The sequence below is a fragment of the Pseudophryne corroboree genome, assembly GCF_028390025.1.
Source record: "Pseudophryne corroboree isolate aPseCor3 chromosome 3 unlocalized genomic scaffold, aPseCor3.hap2 SUPER_3_unloc_53, whole genome shotgun sequence".
Lineage (NCBI taxonomy): Eukaryota > Metazoa > Chordata > Amphibia > Anura > Myobatrachidae > Pseudophryne > Pseudophryne corroboree.
Genome location: NW_026967545.1, coordinates 560,468 through 587,500, shown reverse-complemented (window position 1 = coordinate 587,500; position 27,033 = coordinate 560,468). Strand labels below are relative to the sequence as shown.

The window sequence follows — 27,033 nt, the reverse complement described above, 5'->3', positions numbered from 1 at the left end:
CACACACACACAGTCACACACACACACACACACACACACAGTCACACAGTCACACACACACACACACACACACACACACACACACACACACACACACACAGTCAGACACACACACACACACACACACACACACAGTCACACAGTCACACACACACACACACAGTCACACACACACACACACACACACACACACACACACACACACAGTCACACACACACACACACACACACACACACACACACAGTCACACACACACAGTCACACACACACAGACACACACACACACAGTCACACACACACACACACACAGACACACACACACACACACACACACACACACACACACACACACACACTGTTTTCCCCCTCTCTGCTTACAGTACCTCAAAATCAGCAGAGTACTGCATTCTGTCCTGTCCTCTCAAGCTGGAACCCTGTTCCGTGTAGCCCCGCCCCCTCCTCACCGTTAAGCCCCGCCCCCTTTTCTGCCGAACACAGCGGCTGTCAAGTGAGAGAGGAGGACTGGAGGTCAGATTGTAGCTGCCTGCTGCCAGTGCCGGTGCCTGTCACACAGGCGCAGCAGCAGCAGGGGGCCCAGCCGCAGCAGCGGGGATGCAGGGCAGGGACAGCGCCTCTCTAGCCCTGGCGCCTACCTGCACTGCATCCCTTTGCTGAGCGGTAAGCGCCGGGCCTGCTCCTGAGCTCTCTCTATTGGGAGATAAACCCTTTTCTGGTCTGTGTCTAGGATCATGCCTAGGCGAGGCAGATGAGCTGTAGGAACCAACTGCGACTTCGGAATATATAGAATCCAGCCATGTTGCCGTTACACTTCCAGAGAAGGTGATACGCTGTCCAGCAACTGCTCTCTTGATCTCGCTTTTATGAGGAGATCGTCCCAAGTACGTGATAATAGTGACACCTTGCTTCCGCAGGAGCACCATCATATCCGCCATTACCTTGATGAATATTCTCGGGGCCGTGGAGAGACCAAACGGCAACGTCTGAAATTGGTAATGACCATCCCGTACCGTAATTCTGAGGTAAGCCTGATGAGGTGGATAAATGGGGACATGAAGGTATGCATCCCTTATGTCCAGAGACATCATAAAATCTCCCCATTTTAGGCTTGCAATGACCGCTCTTAGCGATTCCATCTTGAACCTTTTCAAGTATATGTTCAGGGATTTTAAATTCAATATGGGTCTGACCGAACCGTCCGGTTTCGGGACTACAACATGGTCGAATAATAACCCCCTCCTTGTTGAAGGAGGGGAACCTTGACCACCACCTGGTGAAGATACAATATGTGAATTGCAGTTAACACTATTTCCCTCTCGTGGGGGGAAGCCGGCAGGGCCGTCGGTGAGGGGGCCTCTCCTCGAAGTCCAGCTTGTATCCCTGAGACACAATATCTATTGCCCAGGGATCCAACAGGGAGTGAACCCACTTGTGGCTGAACTTACGAAGACGTGCCCCGACCGGGCCTAGCTCCGCCTGTGGAGCCCCAGCGACATGCGGTGGATTTTTGTAGAGACCGGGGAGGACTTCTGTTCCTGGGAACCAGCTGTGTTGTGCAGCTTCTTTCCTCTGCCCCCACCTCTGGCAAGAAAGGACGCACCTCGGACTTTCTTGTTTCTTTGTTCGAAAGGCTGCATTTGATAATGTCGTGCTTTCCTTGGCTGTGCTGGAATATAAGGCAAAAGATCAGAATTACCAGCTATAGCTGTGGAGACCAGGTCCGAGATCCCTTCTCCACACAATGCTCAGCCTTGTAAGGTAAACCTTCCATATGCCTCTTAAGTCGGCATCACCTGTCCATTGCAAGTTCCACAGGACACGTCAAGCAGAAATCGACATAGCGTTGACTCTAGAACCCAGTAAACTAATGTCTCTTTGGGCATGTTTTAGATATAGATATATCTCTTAAGACAGCATCTTTAATATATATATCTCTATATATATATATATATATACATACTATGGTCTCAATCTCTGCTGATAAGGTACCTGTCCACGCTGCTACAGCGCTATAAACCCATGCCGACACAATCGCCGGTCTGAGTAGTGTACCAGAATGTGCACGCTATCTGCAGGATCCCTGAGAATAGCTGTTACGTCAGGGCTACCTTTTGGGCAACGTGACACCCTAGGGGAAGATTCCCATCCTATCCTGGACCTAGTGGGGAAAGGATACTGCCTGAGAATTCTTTGTGGGAAACTGCCGTCTCTTGTCTGGAGATTCCCGCTCTTTTTCCTCATGAGAGGAGGGAAATTTACCTCAGCTTTCTTCCCCTTAAACATGTGTACCCTTGTGTCAGGGACAATGAGTCATCAGTGATATGCAAATCATCTTTTATTACAATAATCATATACTGAATACTTTTCTGCCATTTTGGCTGTAACTTTGCATTATCTTAGTCGACACTGGAGTCAGACTCCGTGTCGATATCAGTGTCTATTATTTTGGATAGTGAGCATTGAGAGACTCTGAAGGTCTCTGCGACATAGGGACAGACATGGGTAGATTTCCTGTCTGTTCTCTAATCTTTTGTGCAATAAATTCACCTTAGCACTTAATTACACATATCAGGTGTCGGTGTTGTCGACGGAGACACCCTCACACACACATATGCTCCATCTCCTCCTTAGGGGAGCCTTTTACCTCAGACATGTCGACACACACGTACCGACACACCACACACTCAGGGAATGCTCATCTGAAGACAATTCCCCCACAAGGCCCTTTGGAGAGACAGAGAGAGAGTATGCCAGCACACACCCCAGCGCTATAAACCCAGGAATAACACAGTAACTTAATGTTAACACAGTAGCTGCTGTTTATATTGATTTTTGCGCCTAATTATGTGCCCCCCCCTCGCTTTTTACCCTCTTCTATGTAACTGCAGGGGAGAGGCTGGGGAGCTTCCTCTCAGCGGTGCTGTGGAGAAAAAACATGGCGCTGGTGAGTGCTGAGGAAGAAGCCCCGCCCCCTCGACGGCGGGCTTCTGTCCCGCTTTCATGTACAATTTTTGGCGGGGGCTCATACATATATACAGTGCCCAACTGTATATATGCCAACTTTTGCCAAAGAGGTCTCTAATTGCTGCCCAGGCGCCCCCCCCCCCCCCTGCGCTTTGCACCCTTACAGTGACCGGAGTATGTGGGTGTAGTGTGGGAGCAATGGCGCACAGCTGCAGTGCTGTGCGTTACCTCAGTGAAGAACGGAGTCTTCTGCCACCGATTTCGAAGTCTTCTTGCTTCTTTCACCCGGCTTCTGTCTTCCGGCTCTGCGAGGGGGACAGCGGCGCGGCTCCGGGATCGGACGACGAGGGTGAGATCCTGTGTACGATCCCTCTGGAGCTAATGGTGTCCAGTAGCCTAAGAAGCAGGACCTAGCTTCAGAGAGTAGGGCTGCTTCTCTCTCCTCAGTCCCACGCTGCAGAGAGTCTGTTGCCATCAGAGCTCCCTGAAAATAAAAAACCTAACAAAATACTTTCTCACAGCAAGCTCAGGAGAGCTCACTGAACAGCACCCAGCTCGTCCGGGCACAGATTCAAACTGAGGTCTGGAGGGGGGACATAGAGGGAGGAGCCAGAGCACACCAGAATCTAAATTCTTTCTTAAAGTGCCCATGTCTCCTGCGGAGCCGAACTATTCCCCATGGTCCTTACGGAATCCCCAGCATCCACTAGGACGTTAGAGAAAGGTCCATTCAGACCCGCCCCAAAGTGAACCCGAGGACATCCTGCAGATCACCTCACCTGTGTTGCTCACAGGACCATGACCACCAGAAAAGATGCAATAAAGCCCCTTGTGGGTTGCCACCTAAGTCAGAAAGAAGCAAAGCTTCTTTACCCTTGAAGAAAATGAAGATGCTCTGGATCCTGTTTTCTGTCTTAACTCCTATAACACTAGAGACTCATATCACTGACTATGGACATGAGATAAAAGGAAAGAATTCTATACTTGCCACCCATAAGGCCATTGTTGCAGTTAACAATGAGACTGACTGTTGGGTGTGTACACATTTGCCAATGACAGCTGAGTCAGGGATACCCTTAATAGCCATTCCGGTAACTTGGGAAGAAGACATGAGATTTTACTGGGTATACCGGGAAGAGAATTTCTCTGGAACCAATTTTAGTACCCGAATTAGTCCTCAGAGGAGAATAAATTCACCCCCCTTAGCGATAGTAGCCAGAGTAGGACAGCCTGCCATCTGTGTGGTTCATAATGATCTAGCTCTAGGAACATTAGATAATGGTGGGACAAAGTCCTTACGCATAGTCAACAGACAAAAGATGGGGGACACTGAGTGTCCCTGAGGAGTCCTGGTACTGAATTGAAAGGATGGAGGAAGACATACATTTAGAAATATTTATGGTAAGGTCAATAACTCAATATTTAGAACTTGGGAAGGAAGTGTGGACATTCATGGCCTGAACCCCTATAGTAAGATAGGCAACAACAACACCCACTCTTTCCTCTCAGCACTACTCACTAATGTAAGAGTGATGGGTGTCGCACTCCCTAGAGGTTTTTACTGGTTCTGTGGGAAGAATGCTTACTCATGGTTAGCAGTAGGATGGTCAGGTAAGTGTGTCCTTTTCTAAGGTAGCCACCATCCTGAGAGTCACAAGAAAATGACACGGAGTCCAACGTAACATTGATTATAGGGAAGTATTTTATAGGGTAAGGAGAGGTATAGTGTATAAAAATAGATGGGAGCAATTCTTTTACTCGCTTTCCCCCAGGAAGGGGTAGGAAGTCCGTCAGAAAGACTGGAAGCTTACACTCACTATATGGACAAGATAGTAAATGAAACCAGTTATGCTCTACGAGAAATGAATGAAGAATTAGCTCAAGTGTGTAAAGTAGCTTTATAAAACAGGTTTGGCCTCAGAGGGAGGAACATGTGCCTTGTTATGACAGGAGTGTTGTACTTACATTGCAGATAATTCAGATATAGTGGAAGGACACATTAGAGAAGTGGAAAAGATGCAGGAAGGAATAAGGAAGATAGGAGGAGAAGGATGGGATCCTTTTGGATTCCTAGGCAGAGGTATATCAGCTCTGATAGCTGGATTCTTACAGGGGCCCTCATTCCGAGTTGATCGCTCGCAAGGCGAATTTAGCAGAGTTGCTCACGCTAAGCCTACGCCTACTGGGAGTGTATCTTAGCTTCTTAAAATTGCGACCGATGTATTCGCAATATTGCGATTACAAACTACTTAGCAGTTTCAGAGTAGCTTCAGACTTACTCGGCATCTGCGATCAGTTCAGTGCTTGTCGTTCCTGGTTTGACGTCATAAACACACCCAGCGTTCGCCCAGACACTCCCCCGTTTCTCCGGCCACTCCTGCGTTTTTTCCGGAAACGGTAGCGTTTTCATCCACACGCCCATAAAACGCCGTGTTTCCGCCCAGTAACACCCATTTCCTGTCAATCACACTACGATCGCCGGAGCGAAGAAAAAGCCGTGAGTAAAAATACTATCTTCATGGTAAAATTACTTGGCGCAGTCGCAGTGCGATTATTGCGCATGCGTACTAAGCGGAATTTCACTGCGATGCGATGAAAATTACAGAGCGAACGACTCGGAATGAGGGCCAGTATGTAGTAATTGGTGGATTATTATTATTATTGCTTTTTTACCTGTGTTTGAAGTGTATACTGATTATCCTTAGTAAGGGGTGTCAGAGTAGTTCAAAATCTGCAATGGGTCCACTTCCCTCTGCTCTTCAGCCCCCTGTCTATGTTCCAATGTCCAGAGGGGTGATACCCATTAGTCAAAATGTTCTGCCGCTTGAGCCTGAAGCACCTCCTGTTAGCACCATTCAGCTCTTTCGAGCAAATGACATAAGTGACCCAAGGGCCATTTATAAGAAACTGGATAGTAATGTGTGACAAAGGAATTTGTCAGAGGGAGGAATTGTCAGAGAAATTTGGACTTCTTATGATGGGACTGAATGGTTATAGGGTTAAACTTTGTGTATCAATGTATTTTGGGTGCAGGAAACATGTATTCTGAACAGTATATAAAAGTGTTCATCTCTCCCTGCACCAGTTTTCTGCTAATAGTGCTTTCTGTGCATGACCTGCTGATAAGGACCTTATTCCATCATTGGGGGGCTGAGAGTGGTGGATAGTGCTCTATTACTAACTCGTGGCCCCTAAGTGACTGCCCGGGGGTCTTTCCATGCTTATAATTAAGAATAAATATTGTATCTGGATGACAGTAATAAAGATGGATTGTGTTCTCTGTCACATAACCATTTCTGATGTAATGTGTATTGTATACTATATAAACTATGAGCCCTGTAAACCAAATTCTCTCTCTGAGCCTGCGTGCTCTCAGACACCCATTTGGGCCCAGATGTGAAGAAGCCATATATGTTTTTTCATCTGATCCTGGCATATCTCATATTTGCTTGCGACCACATATAGAAGATCTCAAAAGATGTTGTTCAGGTACTTCTGGAAGACAGCAGGTGCATTACTCAACCCAAGCAGCATAACCAGGTACTCATAATATCCATCACAGGACATCGCCTACTCTGATCTTAATTAGGTTGTATGCCACACAAAGGTCTAATTTGGTAAAACCTTTTGCCCCTTTTATCCTATCCAATAGTTGTGAGATCGGGGGTGAAGGGTATCGGTATTTGATAGTGATAGCATTCAAACCCTGGTAAACCCGGATCCAAGGCCCCTATCCTTCTTTCTTATAAAAAAGAGCTCAGCACCAGCTAGTGACTTGGACTCTCTGATGGCAATCACTGTTCTGAGTTCTTAATGTATTCAGAAACTGCATGGGTCTCAGGTATTGACAGGAGGAATACTCTTCCTTGGGGAGGCATCTTTCCAGGTAACAGATTTATTGGGCAGTCCCAATCTTTATGAGCAAGTAGTGTTTCAGTGGCATTTTTTACTGAACATGTCACTTAAATCCAGATAAGGAGCAGGCGCAGAGGTATCTGAAAGAGTGGTTGTGCTCAGGATGGTATTCTGTGAGGGTTTGATATCCTGAAGACTCTCTTGGTGACAGCAAGAGCCCCAGAACAAAATCTGACGTTTATTCCAATCTAAAACTAGAGTGTGCTTGTGTAACAATGGAATTAGACTCCAAGCTGTAGGAAACACATAGAAGATCTTCTCTCAATGGAGAGCACCAACCTGCATAGTCCGATCATGGGTTTGCTAGTGAATTGTAGCTATAGGAATTCTACTTCCATCCACACCATTTATGCTGAGAAGGGTTCACAAAGAAACAAAAGACGTTCCAAAATGTTAAACTTTCTCAGCCATTGATACCAGAATCTAGGATAGCACTGAGTGATTAGGTGCGTTTACTAACTAACAAGAACACATCAATGGTGAACTGTAATGATAGGTTTCCCTTTGGGGTGTATTGTTGACCATACCTCAGACTCCTTTGTATCGCCTTATTTTCCCCCAGCACTAGCGTACCATCCCCATTCCACTATCTTTTGTCTTCTAACAGTTTCTATCTTCTTGCGGACTTTCACTCTATCAGCATTTCCTGTGTCACTCCGAAGTTAAGCTCACACTACCACCAGTGGCGTAAGTCCTGGTGGCATCCCAGTAACGGTAGGCACATCACGTCTTATGGGAAAAGTGGCTATTATAGGCAAGAAGACCTGCTGGTGAGTTCTGCTAGTCTTAATCCAGGGTGTACAAGGGTCATTGCCCAGAAGATCTTCAGAGGCCACGGACCCCTTCAGAAAGAAGATTTTTCGATCATAACACATAGACAGATACCTTCAGCTAGGTTGAGACAGCAAAATGCTAGAAGGCAGATTCCCTGGATGAGCAGCAAGTGTCAGCAGCAGAACAAGGTACAAAAAGGGAAATGCTGAGCGCATAGGTGTTGGAGATGGCCAGGTACATAGTGGCCCAAATAAAACAGACACTATGGGTAAGTCCATATAGAGGGAGCAAAGTGCTCACATAGAAGTCCTGAGTTCATGTGTAGGGTGGAGGCTGGAACAGCGAGGGAGTGTAGAGACAGTCCAGAGCATAGCAGCAGCTGAATAAAGAGAGAGAAACTGCTGGGGGCGTGGCCACGGCAGCAAGGGAGTAGGATGCTGGTTCCCGGAGCTCCCCGGGCCCCTCATCCTGATTGCTCATCCTGCCCGTTACCAGCGGCACCTCTTTTGCCCTCCCGATGCCTTCACTCACTGGAGCAGATGGTGGTGCCCTGTGGTCCTGCTCTGTGCCTCTCCTGTGACCGGCTGTCGGCTTTCTGGTGCTCCGGCCTGTGCCTCCTCCATATCCCAGGACGCTGCTGGACTTCCAGTCGTGCGTCCTGGCGGGCGGCTCCCACTGCACTCGGCGGTGTCTGGTGTCCTCTGGCTGGCTAGAGGTCTGGTCCCCTAGTGACTGGTGGCCCTGCGTGGCTTCTCCCCTGCTTGTGGGTGCTGCATGCTGCTGCTGTGGAGTCTCTGATGCTCTGGCAGCCATCTTGGAAGTTACACTGCACGTGCTGCTGCTTCTGTGAGGAGGCTGTGTTTCTGGATGCCTGTGGAGAATTACTGCCTCTGTACACAGTGCCCTGCCATTGACTCTTTATTCTACACTACTCTTTCCAGTTTGTGAAGCTGCTCTATTGCTCCTGCTTTTACTATACACCTGCCATATCATTTTACACTGGGAGTACCCACATTTCTGTTGCACGCCACTACCTGCTGGCCCTGTGTTGGTCTGCGTTGACTACCCTTACACACAATGGTGAAAGACCACAACCACTCTGTGGCTGCCAAGCTGGAGAAGTTTGCCGGGCAGTCTGCTAGCCAGGACTCTGGTCCCTCTCATGGGGCTCAGCATTCTACCCAGCCTGACGCCCCCCTGGGGCGGATTCTGGCACTTCGGCTCCCGCCTCCACCCCCTCCATACAGATGGTGCTGGGGGCTATTGCGGGTAGCGAAAAACGCGAAAAACACCTGTCTGATAAAATTGAGAAAGTTCAATGTGACCTCTCTCTATTGCAGCAGGATGTGCAACATATCCGGGAATGGGCTGGGGAAGTCGAGACCTGTGTTTCTACCCTTGAGGACTCCTGTGGTCCCCTCCAGCAAAATGTCTCCACCCTATCCCGTCAAGTCTCTACAATCCAGGCAAAGCTATTTGATATGCAGGGACGTCTGTGCAGAAACAACGTCAGGTTCGTTGGCCTCCTGGAAAGGGAAGAAGGCTCCAATACTGAGGAGTTTTTGGAGTCCTGGCTTAAGGAGTTCTTTAGAGCGGCCTACTTTACTACACAGTTTGCGCTTGAGCGCGCCCACCGGGTGCCCTCCAGGCCCCTACCTCCTGGTGCTCTACCACGTACATTTATTGCAAAGTTCCTGCACTACAGGGACCCTGACCCTGTTCTTCATCTGGGGCGCACTAAGGGCCCTCTCATTAGGAATGGTGTCAGGGTCTCTGCTATTCCTGACTGCCGCGGATGTTCAAAAGGACCGAGCCCAATTCCTGCCTGTTAAATGCCGCCTTCAGGAACTTAACCTTTCATACTGTATGATGTTTCCCTCAAAACTCTGTGTGATTGTTGGGGGCGAATCAAAGTTCTTCATTTCTCCCCAAGAGGTGGTGTAATTGGATCAATATGCACCGGGTGCCCGCCAGCTTGCTCCGGATTAACACCCCGTATTTGATAAATTGTCTTTGTTTCTACTATGCCCTTGATGCGCAAGTATTTGTCCGAGGAGCCACCGTGCTTTGGTGGTTGTAGGTCTACGGTTATCGCCTCTCCCATAGATATACCTCAGGTCTATTGTGCTGTGGGGATTTAGTTTGGGTTACAAGTATGCCATTGTTCGGGGAGGTATACGGGGAGGGGGGTTGTTGGGGATTGTTTTGTCTTTCTTCCATTCTTCTTTTTTGTTTGGTTTGTTGTTTTTCATATATATGCACTGCCATTTTTCTACTGTTTGTGTTTTGGCGTATTTGCATTGTATTTTTGCTATGTGTACGCTGTTGGTACTCCCTTGCTGGAGTCACTACCCACTATGGTTTGGTAACTGCTGATAGTCTGGTTTTGAGCTCTATGATGCTTTATATTGTCTGCGCTTCCATCTGTCCTTTGGGTCAGGATGTCTCTGTCCTGCTGAGGTATTCTCTGCATTGCTTTATGATGCTGCTTTTACTGATAGTTTTGGGCGCTTTTATTTCCATACTGGTCGTTCATTTTTGTTCTCCTATAACTATACAGTGATAGATATATTATGCCGGATTTTAGCCTGGAATGTCCGAGGCATTAATAACAGAGTGAAACTCTCCCTCGTTTTGCAAATGGTTAAGAAATACAACCCTGATATTGCCTGCCTTAGCGAGACTCATTTGGAGGGCACTAGACTGCTGTCGCTCGGCCGACCTCCGCGTACCACGCCTCCCACTCCTCTTTTTCTAGTGGGGTTTCAGGCTTGATTAAGAAAACTGTACAAGTTGAATTTCTTTCGATCCAGACTGACCCCCGTGGTCGGTTTGTTTTATTAAATGTAAATTGTATTCCCAACCCTTTTTTGTGTTAGCGATTTATATTCCCACTCCTTTTGCTTATGAGGTTTTACAAAAAGCTGCCACCTTTATAGCCTCCTCTCCCCTTACTCCTGTCATTTGCTTGGGGGACTTTAACAATCTTTTAGACCCCTTACTTGACAAATGGAAATCGCCCTTCCTTGTTACGGCTAATGACAGTTCCTCCATGTTTGCTGACTACATTGATAGTGTGGGATGGGTGGATGCCTAGAGAAGCCGTCATACCACACTTCAACAATTTTCCTGTTTCTCTAAAACCCAAGGTTCCTTTTCTAGGATTGACCTGGCCCTAGTCTCTCCCTCTCTCTTACCTAAACTTACTGATGTTCATTATGAGGCCAGGGGAATCTCTGACCACTGACCTTAATTGTTATCACTTAATATGACGTGCCAGAGGGGACAGTCCTATTGGGAATTGCACCCGTCTTGGTTACTGCAGATGGGTGACAGTCCAGTTTTGGAAAAGCAGTGGGAGGGATACTTCACCATTAACTCTGGTTCTGCTCATGTTACTGTAGTCTGGGACTCCTTTAAGGCCTACCTGCGGGATACTCTTAGTAAGCGTATTGCTGCCCTTAAACTATCTCATCTGTATACTGAGAATGCTCTGGAAACTGAATTTTGGAATCTGGAGACACAATATTTAACAGATGGTTTACCTTCTACCAAGGCTCGTTGGCTGTTGGTTCAATCGGCGTGGCTGGCCCACCTATCAGACAAAAACTCCAGGTCTCTTATGTTTAGGGCACGTAGCGTACAGACCTGGCAGTCTTTTGGCTCATACACTGTGATCATGCTGGGACTGCTGTTATACAGGTGATTGACCCTGCTGGTGCCACAGTTGACACTATGCCAGACATTGCACGGACATTCCTAAATTATTATAGTGATGTCTATAAGTCCCGTTTAACTTGTTCGGCTTTCTTGCTCTGTCAGTATCTTTCGGCCATTACCCTCCCTAAACTTCCTTCTGAGGCCTGCGCCTTTCTTGAAGCACCTATGACACTTGATGAGGTAGCTGCAGCAATTGGTTCCTTTCCAGGTGGTAAAGCCCCGGGTAGTGATGGGCTTCCCATCGAACTATATACAAAACATGTTAGTCTTTGCCCCTATTCTACACTCCTTATATTTAGATATTTTTGCTGAAAATAGACTTCCCCCTTCCATGCCCGCCTCGGGCATTGTATCATTGTAATACCAAAACCCAGAAAGGACCCCAAACTGTTGGAGTCTTATAGACCAATCTCTCTTATCTCCACTGATGCCAAGATCCTGGCAAAAATTCTATCCCTGCGGCTTAATGCCGTTATCAAAACCATAATTCACCCAGACCAGTCTGGCTTTATGCCTGGCATGTCCACGTCCACTAATTTACGTTGCATGTACACTGTCCTCCAAGCCCCACATGATTTCCCTCTGACTCGGCCGTAGTCTCTTTAGATGCAGCCAAAGCTTTTGATAGCATAGAAAGGCTATATTTGTGGTAGGTCATGAATGGTATGGGTCCAAATTATGTACATTGGACCAGACTCCTCTACCAATAGCCAACTGCCAGGATCTCGGTTAACGGTTATATTTCTGCCTCCTTCTCTGTCCCAAGGTACTAGACAGGGGTGTCCCTTTCTCCCACACTTTTTGCTATTGCCATTGAATCCCTTGCGTGTATTATTAGGTCACATCCAGATATAATGGGTATATGCATTGGCTCTAAGCTGAATAAAATTGCCCTTTATGCAGACGACTTACTGTTGTTCTTGCATGACTATACCGTGTCCATGTCAGCCCTCCTACAGGTGATAGATGACTTTGGTACATTTTCTGGCCTTTGCATAAACTGGTCCAAGTCTTTTATAATGCCCTCCTCCTGCTACCCCTAAAATTCCCTTACCTTTGTGCTGGACTGGCCAATTTAAGTATCTAGGCATTCAGATTACTAATGATCCTGCTGATTTTATCCCCTTAAACCTCGAACCACTGATGCAATACACTATACGCAAATCTAAATCATGGTGTAAACTTCCATTGACGGTCACTGGCAGGGTCAATCTTATTAAAATGTTATTGTTGCCTAAAATTTTGTATATCCTTTCTCAATCTCCAGTATACGTATTTCCCATACTTTTTAGGAAATTGAATAGCATTCTATCCTCATTAATTTGGGCCAATGGGCATACTCGAATACAACTTAATACTCTCACCCAAACTAGGACGGAAGGTGGTCTGGCACTCCCTAACTTTCAACTCTATTATTATGCTGCTCAAATAGCGCATCTCAGGCTCTGGTTGCAAGATGATGATGTACTTTCGCGGCATTGTGCGTTTATTCAATGTTATTTTCTGGGTTTCTCACCTACGCAGGGTTTGAGTGGCACTTTATCTCAGTTCTCTCCCCCATTGTTTTTCAGGCTGCAAAAATTTGGCAGGCACTGTGCTTTCTGGATTTGATGGTCTTGACCCGGACACTCCCCTCTGGTACTCTCGCTGGCCGTAGTGTGTGGGCCCCTAAATCTATAGTCTCACTTATATTGTGATGGAACACTGAAATCCTTCCAGCAATTGAAGGAAGAGTATGGCTTACCTAACTCATGTTTCTTTCACTTCCTCCAGCTCAGGCACGCTTTACAGGCACAGTTTAGAAACACACCTCTTACACTCCTACCGTTTCCCATTAAAACATTTATATTTCATCTGGGTTCTGTTAAATCAACTTCTCTCTCCTACCTGCATCTCCTTGCCTTACATCACACCGATCCGCTTTCTCGGTTATGGCTGAAGTGGGAGGGTGACCTGGGTCCGATGTATGAGGAGGAATGGGGAATTGCTATGGAATACCCACGTATTGCTATTAAGTCCCTTAGATTTCAACAAATACAGTTCTTCATATTACACAGAGCCTATATGACTCCAGTTAGGCTTGCCGAGTTTGTACGTGTGTGCTCTGACACCTGTCCTAAATGTCTCATTGCCCAGGGCACTTTCTAGCATCTTATGTGGGAGTGCCCTTCTGTACAGGCCTTTTGGTCTCAGGTTCCGTTGGCCCTGGGAGATACAGGAATACCCATATCTGTATTGACACTAGAGATGTGTACCGGAAATTTTTTGGGTTTTGTGTTTTGGTTTTGGATTCGGTTCCGCAGCTGTGTTTTGGATTCAGACGTGTTTTGGCAAAACCTCCCTGAAATTTTTTTGTCTGATTCGGGTGTTTTTAAAAAAAAAAAAACCCTCAAAAACAGCTTAAATCATATAATTTGGGGGTAATTTTGATCCTATAGTATTATTAACCTCAATAACCATAATTTCCACTCATTTCCAGTCTATTCTGAACACCTCACACCTCACAATATTATTTTTAGTCCTAAAATTTGCACCAAGGTCGCTGGATGACTAGGCTAAGCGACCCAAGTGGGCGGCACAAACACCTGGCCCATCTAGGAGTGGCACTGCAGTGTCAGACAGGATGGCACTTAAAAAAATTGGCCCCAAACATTACATGATGCAAAGAGAGAGAGAGAGAGAAAAAAAAGAGGTGCAAGATGGAATTGTCCTTGGGCTCTCTCACCCACCCTTATGTTGTATAAACAGGACATGCACACTTTAACAAACCCATCATTTCAGCCACGGTCTGCCACACGACTGTGGATGAAATGACTGATTGGTTTGGGCCACCACCAAAAAAAGAAGCAATCAATCTCTCCTTGCTCAAACTGGCTCTACAGAGGCAAGATGTCCACCTCATCATCATCCTCCGATTCCTCACCCCTTTCACTGTGTACATCCCCCTCCTCACAGAGTATTAATTCGTCCCCACTGGAATCCACCATCTCAGGTCCCTATGTACTTTCTGGAGGCAATTGATGGTGAATGTCTCCACGGAGGAATTGATTATAATTCATTTTGATGAACATCATCTTCTCCACATTTTCTGGAAGTAACCTTGTACGCCGATCGCTGACAAGGTGACCGGCTGCACTAAACACTCTTTCGGAGTACACACTGGAGGGGGGGCAACTTAGGTAAAATAAATCCAGTTTGTGCAAGGGCCTCCAAATTGCCTCTTTTTCCTGCCAGTATACGTACAGACTGTCTTACGTGCCTACTTGGATGCTGTCACTCCTATAATCCTCCACCATTCTTTCAATGGTGACAGAATCATATGCAGTGATGGTAGACGACATGTCAGTAATCGTTGGCAGGTCCTTCAGTCCGGACCAGATGTCAGCACTCGCTCCAGACTGCCCTGCATCACCGCCAGCGGGTGGGCTCGGACTTCTTAGCCTTTTCCTCGCAGCCCCAGTTGCGGGAGAATGTGAAGGAGGAGCTGATGATGGGTAACGTCCTGCTTGAGTTGACAAGTGTCTCACCAGCAGGTCTTTGAACCTCTGCAGACTTGTGTCTGCCGGAAAGAGAGATACAACGTAGGCTTTAAACCTAGGATCGAGCACGGTGGCCAAAATGTAGTGCTCTGATTTCAACAGATTGACCACCCGTGAATCCTGGTTAAGCGAATTAAGGGCTCCATCCACAAGTCCCACATGCCTTGCGGAATCGCTCTGTTTTAGCTCGTCCTTCAATCTCTCCAGCTTCTTCTGCAAAAGCCTGATGAGGGGAATGACCTGACTCAGGCTGGCAGTGTCTGAACTGACTTCACGTGTGGCAAGTTCAAAGGGTTGCAGAACCTTGCACAACATTGAAATCCTTCTCCACTGCGCTTGAGTCAGGTGCATTCCCCCTCCTTTGCGTAGGCAGATGTATAGGCTTGAATGGCCTTTTACTGCTCCTCCATCCTTTGAAGCATATAAAGGGTTGAATTCCACCTCGTTACCACCTCTTGCTTCAGATGATGGCGGGGCAGGTTCAGGAGTGTTTGCTGGTGCTCCAGTCTTCAGCACGCGGTGGCTGAATGCCGAAAGTGGCCCGCAATTCTTTGGGCCACCGACAGCATCTCTTGCACGCCCTTGTAGTTTTTAAAAAAATTCTGCACCATCAATGTATGTGCAAAACATGGGCCGTGCTGGGATTTGCCCACATGTAATGCACGCACAATATTGGTGGCGTTGTCCGATGTCACAAATCCCCAGGAGAGTCCAATTGGGGTAAGCCATTCTGCGATGATGTTCCTCAGTTTCCGTAAGAGGTTGTCAGCTGTGTGCCTCTTATGGAAAGTGGTGATACAAAGCGTAGCCTGCCTAGGAACGAGTTGGCGTTTGCGAGATGCTGCTACTGGTGCCGCCGCTGCTGTTTTTGCTGCGGGAGGCAATACATCTGCCCAGTGGGCTGCCCTGCTCCACTTGTCCACATGTCTGTGGTTAAGTGGTCATTGGGTACAACTGCATTTTTTAGGACACTGGTGAGTCTTTTTCTGACGTCTGTGTACATTCTCGGTATCGCCTGCCTAGAGAAGTGGAACCTAGATGGGATTTGGTACCGGGGACACACTACCTGAAGAAATTCTCTATGTCCCTGTGAACTAACGCCGGATACCGGACGCACGTCTAACACCAAACCAGCTTCCAAGGCCTGAGTTATCCGCTTTGCAACAGGATGACTGCTGTGATATTTCATCTTTCTCGCAAAGGACTGTTGGACAGTTAATTGCTTACTGGAAGTAGTACAAGTCATCTTCCAACTTCCTCTCTGGGATGATGATCGAGTCCCAGCAGCAACAACAGCAGCACCAGCAGCAGTAGGCGTTGCACTCAAGGATCCATCGGAGGAATCCTGGTCAGGAGAGGACTCGTCAGACTTGCCAGTGACATGGCCTGTGTCACGATCCGGGTATCTGGACGCCATTTCTTACCCATCAGATGCCTCCTAAGGCTGGCTCAGCGCTCCAGGACCGGATCCCATCTGTTATCCTGATGTGTACATTCCTGTATCCTCTCCTGTCACTCTGGGACGCTGTCACAGAAAACGCCATATTACACCTGGCATGGCGTCTCCCGCGGCCTCCGCCGCCGTCCCTGAACTTCTGCATGCAGAGTGTCTGAGTGGCGATTACGTCAGCCGCGGCCTCCGCTGTGTCCGCGTGGTTGGATGTGCATCTGTCAGTCTGGCGCCTCCTGTCTCCGGTGGCCGGCGCCGCCATTACTGTTTTCATTACCACATGGATTACAAACCAAACTTCCCTCCAAGTGTCTGCATGGGCGCAGCCATCTTGGATTCTGTCAGCTGATCATTTCCACCAATCTGTTCTCAGTATTGATAATCTGCATAATTGCCTAGCCAATCCCTTCCTTGCTGCAGGTATAAATACACTGTGCCTGAGCAAGGAAGGCGTCAATGCTTTGGTTGTCAAACCTAGTTCCTGTTTGTCTCTCTCCTGTGATTGTCTTCCAGGTTCCAGCTCCTGTCTCAAGACTTCCACCATAGAGACCCGCACCAGCATTCCACCTGCGGTGTAGCCTGACTCTCCAATCCATTGTGGATTCATCTGTTTCCAGCTACAACATTACCTGCTTCCAGCTCAGCTTCCAGCAGAGTACAGCTTCTCTTAAAGGGCCGGTGTCCTTTCTACACTTTACCACTCTCCACCGGTATTATTATTTCTCCGCTCTCAAGTTCTACATTTCAGTTCATATTTCATCGCTCCCAAGTTCATTTATTATTTAACTGGTTCCAGCCAGTATCCACTCCGTGCTAACAACAGTCTGGTTCCAGCCAGTATCCACAGCAGCCGTTTTATCTTCAGCAACCCAGCTTTTCCTGGAACACCAGCTGGCACAATCCTGGGTTATCTCCATTGCTACAGTCGGGCCTGGTAAGGACTTTCCATCTAGAAGATTATAAGAACTATCTCACACTACCAGTGCCCTGTGGCTCCTGCCATCCTGTAGCACCCAGGAACTGTATTTATTCTTTGCTGACTTTTACGTTTTCTTTTACTGCTGCTGTGTTGCGGAGTTGTCATAATAAACATCATTGACTTTTATCCAAGTTGTCGTGGTCACGCCTTCGGGCAGTTATTATTCATGTTACTTACATGTCCAGGGGTCTGATACAACCTCCCAGGTTCCGGTACATCTCAGCCCCTACAACTGAGGCTGCCTCCCGTCAGCTCAGGCCCTCAGTTGTGACAGTAAGCACTGACCTAATGAATCCAGCCGGAGACCAGGATCAAGCGGCCAGGCCGATGCAAGAACTGGCAGCCCGACTAGAACATCAGGAGGCTGCACAGGGCCACATCATCCGCTGTCTCCAGGATCTCTCTACTCGGCTGGATGGGATTCAGACAACTCTCCGTGGATCAGGCGCGTCTGGTGCGTCAACCACAGTGACTCCAGCTATAACCCCACCCACCTTACCCATTTCTGCTCCACGTCTTCATCTTCCAACGCCAGCAAAATTTGACGGATCTCCAAGATTCTGCAGGGGATTTCTCAACCAGTGTGAGATTCAGTTTGAGCTACAACCTGGCAATTTTCCCAGTGACCGTACAAAAATTGCCTACATTATTTCTCTTCTCAGTGGCTCAGCCCTTGATTGGGCATCACCGTTATGGGAGAGGTCCGACACCCTGCTATCTTCCTACACTGCCTTCGTGTCAACATTCAGGCGCATCTTCGACGAGCCAGGCCGGGTAACCTCAGCTTCATCCGAGATTCTCCGTTTACGCCAGGGGTCACGTACTGTAGGACAATATCTGATACAGTTCCAGATCCTGGCATCCGAACTGGCATGGAACGACGAGGCCCTGTATGCTGCATTCTGGCATGGCTTATCTGAGCGTATTAAAGATGAGTTAGCTACCAGAGACTTACCTTCTAAGTTAGATGAGCTAATCTCACTCTGCACGAAAGTTGATTTACGTTTCAGAGAGAGAGCAACTGAGCGTGGAAGATCATCTGCTCCAAAATCTTCTGCTCCTCCTCCTCGTCAACTGTCACCATCTAAAGATGAGCCCATGCAACTTGGCCGTTCCCGTTTAACTCCTGCTGAGCGCCGAAGACGTCTCTCCGAGTCTCTCTGTCTCTATTGTGCAGCTCCGTCTCACACCATTAATGCCTGTCCCAAACGTCCGGGAAACTCCAAATCCTAGCTCGCCAAGGAGAGGGCCGGCTAGGAGTAATGATCTCCTCTCCATCTCCTCAAGATTGTAATCTCCCAGTCTCGCTTCAAGTTGCTCAACGTTATCGGAACGTCATTGCCCTCCTTGATTCCGGAGCAGCTGGGAACTTTATTACCGAAGCCTATGTTAAACGGTGGTCCCTACCCACCGAGAGACTTCCTTCGTCCATTTCTTTAACTGCCGTGGATGGCAGCAAAATTTTTGATGCAGTTATTTCTTTAAGGACTCTACCAGTTCGTCTGAGAGTGGGAGTTCTTCATTCCGAACTTATTTCTTTTTTAGTGATTCCAAGAGCCACACATCCTGTGGTCCTGGGCCTTCCATGGCTCCGTCTTCACAATCCTACAATTGATTGGACGACTACGCAAATCCTGGCATGGGGTTCCTCCTGTGCTGAGACATGTTTGTTTAAAGTATTGCCTGTCTGTTCTTCCTCCCCCAGGTCGTCTGATGTTCCACCTCCTCCATATCAAGATTTCACGGATGTGTTCAGTAAAGCTTCTGCTGATATCCTTCCTCCTCATAGAGAATGGGACTGCCCGATTGATCTCGTTCCAGGGAAGGTTCCACCTCGAGGCCGAACTTATCCGTTGTCTCTGCCTGAGACGCATTCTATGGAGGAATATATTAAAGAGAACCTAGCAAAGGGGTTCATTCGACCTTCTTCTTCTCCAGCCGGCGCAGGCTTCTTTTTTGTAAAAAAGAAAGATGGTGGTCTGCGGCCGTGCATCGACTACAGAGGTTTGAACGACATTACCATCAAGAACCGTTATCCTTTACCCCTGATTACTGAGCTCTTTGACAGAGTTAGCGGAGCTACCATCTTTACAAAGCTGGACTTGAGAGGTGCATACAATCTCATCCGGATCCGTGAGGGTGACGAGTGGAAGACCGCCTTTAACACCCGTGACGGACATTATGAGTACCTCGTCATGCCCTTCGGATTGAGCAATGCTCCAGCTGTCTTCCAGCATTTTGTCAATGAGATCTTCAGAGACATTCTATACCGTCATGTCGTGGTCTATCTAGACGATATCCTCATTTTTGCCAACGATTTAGAGGAACATCGTTTTTGGGTTAAAGAGGTTCTGTCCCGTCTCCGTGTCAATCATCTCTATTGCAAATTAGAAAAATGCGTCTTTGAAGTCAAGTCCATTCCGTTTCTAGGGTACATTGTGTCCGGTTCCGGACTAGAGATGGATCCTGAGAAACTACAAGCAATCCAAAATTGGCCGGTACCCTTAACCCTCAAAGGGGTCCAGAGGTTCTTAGGGTTCGCCAACTATTACCGAAAGTTTATACGAGACTTTTCCACCATTGTGGCGCCTATTACTGCTTTCACTAAGAAGGGTGCTAACCCGTCCAAGTGGTCTGAAGAAGCCATGCAAACATTTCATCTTTTAAAACAAAGGTTCATCTCTGCGCCTGTTCTGAAACAGCCTGACATCGACTCTCCTTTCATCTTAGAGGTGGATGCCTCCTCCGTTGGAGTAGGAGCGGTGTTATCTCAGAGGGCTAAAGATGGCCATTTACACCCTTGCAGTTTCTTCTCCCGGAAGTTCTCCCCAGCTGAGCGCAACTATGCCATTGGCGACCAGGAGTTGCTAGCCATCAAGCTCGCTCTAGAAGAGTGGAGGTATCTGTTGGAGGGAGCTTCTCATTCAATCACCATACTTACAGACCACAAGAACCTTTTATATCTGAAAGGCGCACAATGTCTCAACCCTCGTCAGGCCAGATGGGCACTTTTCTTTTCCAGGTTCGACTTTAAACTCCAGTTCTGTCCGGGCTCTCAGAATCGCAAGGCCGATGCCCTTTCCCGCTCATGGGAGCAAGAAAATGAGTCAGAGTCTTCAGACAAGCATCCTATTATAAATCCGTTGGCATTCTCCACGGTAGGGATGGACTCTACACCCCCATCAGGGAAAAGTTTTGTGAAACCGATGCAAAGGAAGAAGCTCATGCATTGGGCCCATGCTTCCCGTTTTGCCGGACATACAGGTATCCAAAAAACCCTGGAGTTTATCTCTAGGTCCTATTGGTGGCCAACTCTGAAAAAGGACGTCTTGGAGTTTATTGCATCTTGCCCAAAGTGTGCTCAACATAAGGTATCCCGCCAGTCGCCTGCGGGGCAACTGGTTCCACTATCTGTTCCCCGTCGACCTTGGACCCATTTGTCGATGGATTTTATTACAGATTTACCCATGTGCAACAAGTTCAATACCATCTGGGTGGTAGTTGACCGGTTCACCAAGATGGCACACTTCATTCCTCTCACCGGTCTTCCGTCAGCTTCCAAGTTGGCTCAAGTATTCATACAAGAGATCTTCCGACTCCACGGTCTTCCTGAAGAAATTATCTCAGATCGAGGAGTTCAATTCACAGCCAAATTCTGGCGAAGTTTATGTCAAGTCCTCCAAGTCAAGCTAAAGTTTTCCACGGCTTACCATCCTCAGACCAATGGTCAAACCGAGAGGGTGAATCAGGACTTGGAGGCCTTCCTCCGCATCTATGTGTCCTCCTCTCAAGATGACTGGGTTCAATTACTTCCCTGGGCCGAGTTCTGTCATAACAACCAGTATCATTCTTCATCTGCTTCAACACCATTCTTCACTAACTTTGGATTCCACCCTAAAGTCCCTGAGTTCCAACCGCTTCCAGCAACTTCTGTTCCCGCAGTGGATATCACCTTGCATCAGTTTGCCAATATCTGGAAGAGCGTACGATCAGCTCTGCTCAAGGCATCGTTCAGGTACAAGAAGTTTGCGGATAAGAAGCGTCGAGCAGTTCCTGCTCTCAAGGTGGGTGATCGGGTATGGTTATCCACAAAGAATTTGAGGTTAAGAGTTCCCAGTATGAAGTTTGCACCTCGCTATATCGGTCCTTTCAAGATTGAACAAGTCATCAATCCTGTTGCTTACAGACTCCAGTTGCCTCCCTTCTTAAAAATACCCAGGACATTCCATGTTTCCCTGTTGAAACCGCTGATCTTGAATCGGTTTCATTCCTCACTTCCTCCAACTCCGAAAGTCCAAACTCAACGAGGCGTTGAGTATGAAGTGGCCAAGATCCTGGACTCACGTCACCGTTACGGTCAACTACAATATCTTATTGACTGGAAGGGTTATGGTCCTGAGGAACGTTCATGGACCAATGCTTCTGATGTCCATGCTCCTGCCTTGGTCCGGAGATTCCATTCCAAGTTTCCTCAAAAGCCAAAGAAGTGTCCTGGGGCCACTCCTAAAGGGGGGGGTGCTGTCACGATCCGGGTATCTGGACGCCATTTCTTACCCATCAGATGCCTCCTAAGGCTGGCTCAGCGCTCCAGGACCGGATCCCATCTGTTATCCTGATGTGTACATTCCTGTATCCTCTCCTGTCACTCTGGGACGCTGTCACAGTAAACGCCATATTACACCTGGCATGGCGTCTCCCGCGGCCTCCGCCGCCGTCCCTGAACTTCTGCATGCAGAGTGTCTGAGTGGCGATTACGTCAGCCGCGGCCTCCGCTGTGTCCGCGTGGTTGGATGTGCATCTGTCAGTCTGGCGCCTCCTGTCTCCGGTGGCCGGCGCCGCCATTACTGTTTTCATTACCACATTGATTACAAACCAAACTTCCCTCCAAGTGTCTGCATGGGCGCAGCCATCTTGGATTCTGTCAGCTGATCATTTCCACCAATCTGTTCTCAGTATTGATAATCTGCATAATTGCCTAGCCAATCCCTTCCTTGCTGCAGGTATAAATACACTGTGCCTGAGCAAGGAAGGCGTCAGTGCTTTGGTTGTCAAACCTAGTTCCTGTTTGTCTCTCTCCTGTGATTGTCTTCCAGGTTCCAGCTCCTGTCTCAAGACTTCCACCATAGAGACCCGCACCAGCATTCCACCTGCGGTGTAGCCTGACTCTCCAATCCATTGTGGATTCATCTGTTTCCAGCTACAACATTACCTGCTTCCAGCTCAGCTTCCAGCAGAGTACAGCTTCTCTTAAAGGGCCGGTGTCCTTTCTACACTTTACCACTCTCCACCGGTATTATTATTTCTCCGCTCTCAAGTTCTACATTTCAGTTCATATTTCATCGCTCCCAAGTTCATTTATTATTTAACTGGTTCCAGCCAGTATCCACTCCGTGCTAACAACAGTCTGGTTCCAGCCAGTATCCACAGCAGCTGTTTTATCTTCAGCAACCCAGCTTTTCCTGGAACACCAGCTGGCACAATCCTGGGTTATCTCCATTGCTACAGTCGGGCCTGGTAAGGACTTTCCATCTAGAAGATCATAAGAACTATCTCACACTACCAGTGCCCTGTGGCTCCTGCCATCCTGTAGTACCCAGGAACTGTATTTATTCTTTGCTGACTTTTACGTTTTCTTTTACTGCTGCTGTGTTGCGGAGTTGTCATAATAAACATCATTGACTTTTATCCAAGTTGTCGTGGTCACGCCTTCGGGCAGTTATTATTCATGTTACTTACATGTCCAGGGGTCTGATACAACCTCCCAGGTTCCGGTACATCTCAGCCCCTACAACTGAGGCTGCCTCCCGTCAGCTCAGGCCCTCAGTTGTGACAGCCTGCAGGACTATTGGCGTTCCTGTCTAAGGAGGAAATTGACACTGAGGGAGTTGGTGGGGTGGTTTGCGTGAGCTTGGTTACAAGAGGAAGGGATTTACTGGTCAGTGGACTGCTTCTGCTGTCACCCAAAGTTTTTGAAGTTGTCAATGACTTCTGATGAATGCGCTCCAGGTGACGTATAAGGGAGGATGTTCCTAGGTAGTTAACGTCCTTACCCCTACTTATTACAGCTTGACAAAGACAACACTCGGCTTGACACCTGTTGTCCGCATTTCTGTTAAAATAATTCCACACCAAAGAAGTGTTTTTTTTGTAATTTGACTAGGCATGTCAATGGCCATATTCATCCCACAGACAACAGGTGTCTCCCCGGGTGCCTGACTTAAACAAACCACCTCACCATCAGAATCCTCCTTGTCAATTTCCTCCTCAGCGCCAGCAACACCCATATCCTCCTCATCCTGGTGTACTTCAACAGTGACATCTTCAATTTGACTATCAGGAACTGGACTGTGGGTGCTCCTTCCAGCACTTCCAGGGGGCGTGCAAATGTTGGAAGGAGCCACCTCTTCCCGTCCAGTGTTGGGAAGGTCAGGCATCGCAACCGACACAATTGGACTCTCCTTGGGGATTTGTGATTTAGAAGAACGCACAGTTCTTTGCTGTGCTTTTGCCATCTTAAGTCTTTTCATTTTTCTAGCGAGAGGATGACTGCTTCCATCCTCATGTGAAGCTGAACCAATAGTCATGAGGAACATGGGAGAGGGCCTTAGCCGTTCCTTGCCACTCCGTGTCGTAAATGGCATATTGGCAAGTTTATGCTTCTCCTCAGACGCTTTTAATTTAGATTTTTGGGTCATTTTACTGAACTTTAGTTTTTTGGATTTTACATGCTCTCTACTATGACATTGGGCATCGGGCTTGGCAGACGACGTTGATGGCATTGAATCATCTCGGCCATGACTAGTGGCAGCAGCTTCAGCACTAGGTGGAATTGGATCTTGATCTTTCCCTATTTCACCCTCCACATTTTTGTTCTCCATTTTTTAATGTGTGGAATTATATGCCAGTAATATTATTCTATCAGTAGCAATGGCCTACTGTACTATACAACTATATACTGTTGGTCACCAAAATGCTGCACTGTACTACTATATATACTGCTCACAAAAATACAGCACAGATATGGAATGGATACTTGCAGTGACACAGAGCTGCAAGATACAGCAATGGCCTACTGTACTGTACAACTATATACTATTGGTCACCAAAATGCTGCACTGTACTACTATATATACTGCTCACAAAAATGCAGCACAGATATGGAATGGATACTTGCAGTGACACGGAGCTGCAAGATACAGCAATGGCCTACTGTACTGTACAACTATATACTGTTGGTCACCAAAATGCTGCACTGTACTACTATATATACTGCTCACAACAATGCAGCACAGATATGGATACTTGCAGTGACACACAGCTGCAAGATACAGCAATGGCCTACTGTACTGTACTACTATATACTGTGGGTCACCAAAATGCTGCACTGTACTACTATATATACTGCTCACAACAATGCAGCACAGATATGGATACTTGCAGTGACACACAGCTGCAAGATACAGCAATGGCCTACTGTACTGTACAACTATATACTGTGGGTCACCAAAATGCTGCACTGTACTACTATATATACTGCTCACAACAATGCAGCACAGATATGGAATGGATACTTGCAGTGACACGGAGCTGCAAGATACAGCAATGGCCTACTGTACTGTACAACTATATACTGTTGGTCACCAAAATGCAGCACACTGAGCACAGATATTTGCAGAACACTGAGCACAGATATTTGCAGCACACTGAGCACAGATATTTGCAGAACACTGAGCACAGATATTTGCAGCACACTGAGCACAGATATTTGCAGCACACTGAGCACAGATATGGAGCTTTTCAGGCAAAGAACGTAGCCACGTCCTCTCCATTCAATCTCCAATGCACGAGTGAAAATGGCGGCAACGCGCGGCTCTTTATATAGAATACGAATCTCGCGAGAATCCAACAGCGGGATGATGACGTTCGACCGCGTTCGGGTTAACCGAGCAAGGCGGGAAGATCCGAGGCTGCCTTGGACCCGTGTAAAATAGGTGAAGTTCGGGGGGGTTCGGATCTCGACGAACCGAATCCGCTCATCTCTAATTGACACCCAAGTTATTTGTCCTGGGAATAGTGGGCTCTGACTCCCTGTCTAAATGGGAGGAATTATATATCCATAACATTTGTGCCCTGGCCAAGGTCTCCATTGCAAGAGCTTGGATGGCTCCCAAGGGACCCACCTTCTCCTCCTTTAAAGCGCTAGTGAATGTCTCCAAAGAGTGTTTTGTATATATGCAAAATAATATTAGTTCTAAATGTGAGAAGATACAGTATGGTCTCCCTGGCTGGGATCTGTGTATTCCTCTACATAAGGGTTTGACCTCTTAATGTCTGGTTTCTACGTCTACCCTATTTGATACGCAGTGCAACTTACTCTACAGTATTTTATTTTACCTTATTTTTCTTACTTTTTGTTTTGTTACTTTGCTGTTTTTGGCGAATGTTAGTTTCATTTACCAGGTTGCGTTTGAAAATGTATTTTGGCTTCTGACGCGGCCGTATACAGATTTTTTTCTTATGATGATTATATATTATTGCAAGTTCTTGTCGTTAACTGTGGGAATTGTATTATATATGTGCTGGACTGAGTGTATGCTGCCATGTTGCCATGTGTCTGTATCCCATCCCGTCCCGTGTCCAGAGGAACTAGACATTGGCGGCAGTATCTGCACAGCAACAGTGATGTTGCAGCCTTGGGGTCATCCTGCGGATGGGGACACCAGACACTGCAGTGGTGGATTAAGGATGCAGGAAGCCCAGGCACAGCCCCACAGTCTCAGCGCAGTTGAGTGGAAGGACCACACTCCTGGGTGAAGGAATAGGCCGGGAGCTCAGCTGGATGGTTCAACACCAACAACAGGCAGATGAAGGTGAGTTCTGCTAAAAGAGCAGCAGTTCATGCACAGGATGGACACTGAGAGCCAGAAGAGCCCAACTGCCATGTCTCGCCCCATTCTGGAAATGTTCTAGTGCTCTGATTGGTTACAGGCTGGTCTCATACTGGCAATGTTCTAGTGCTCTGATTGGTTACAGGCTGGTCTCATACTGCCAATGTTCTAGTGCTCTGATTGGTTACAGGCTGGTCTCATACTGGCAATGTTCTAGTGCTCTGATTGGTTACAGGCTGGTCTCATACTGGCAATGTTCTAGTGCTCTGATTGGTTACAGGCTGGTCTCATACTGGCAATGTTCTAGTGCTCTGATTGGTTACTGAATCACCATACGTTGGTCTAATCCTAGGAATGAACTAAGGACTGCCTCCAAGTTGGTTTAGTCAAGTGAATATAATAATTATCTTATATATAGCCTTACACACAGTGCAACATTTATACTATTACTTACTGTATAACCTCATACTCTGTGGTAAAGACTCCATTACCAAACAAGGATATGGTAATTTGCCCAGAAATGATTCTTTTTCCAGTTAAAGAAAGATAGATTTTATACCTATAACCTAGAATAATAAAGAAAAATATGTAAATGACATTGGTTAGTTATAAGAGTCAGAAATTACCTCCCAGTATAGAGACTATCAGAACTGAGATCATATTTCTCTACATCTGGTCTCAGTAGCCGCACTGTGGGGTGAAACTGCCTCTATTTCTGCTCAACCGTCTTCCATTTCCAGTCCTGGATTTAGGGCTGTCCAGCATAAGGGTGCATAGGATGGTCA

The 27,033-nt window shown here is 47.3% G+C and overlaps 1 protein-coding gene across 1 annotated transcript in view; it reads right to left on the bottom strand.

The window, feature by feature from the left end:
* The window catches only part of LOC134984427 (pancreatic lipase-related protein 2-like), a gene marked incomplete at its 5' end in the record, with an annotated part of 628,781 nt that overhangs the window by 45,518 nt on the left and 556,230 nt on the right, over window positions 1-27,033 (bottom strand). The window contains one exon of the mRNA XM_063950007.1: window positions 26,703-26,814. Within this exon, the coding sequence (XP_063806077.1) occupies window positions 26,703-26,814 (112 nt within the window). The remainder of the gene's footprint in view (window positions 1-26,702; window positions 26,815-27,033) is intronic.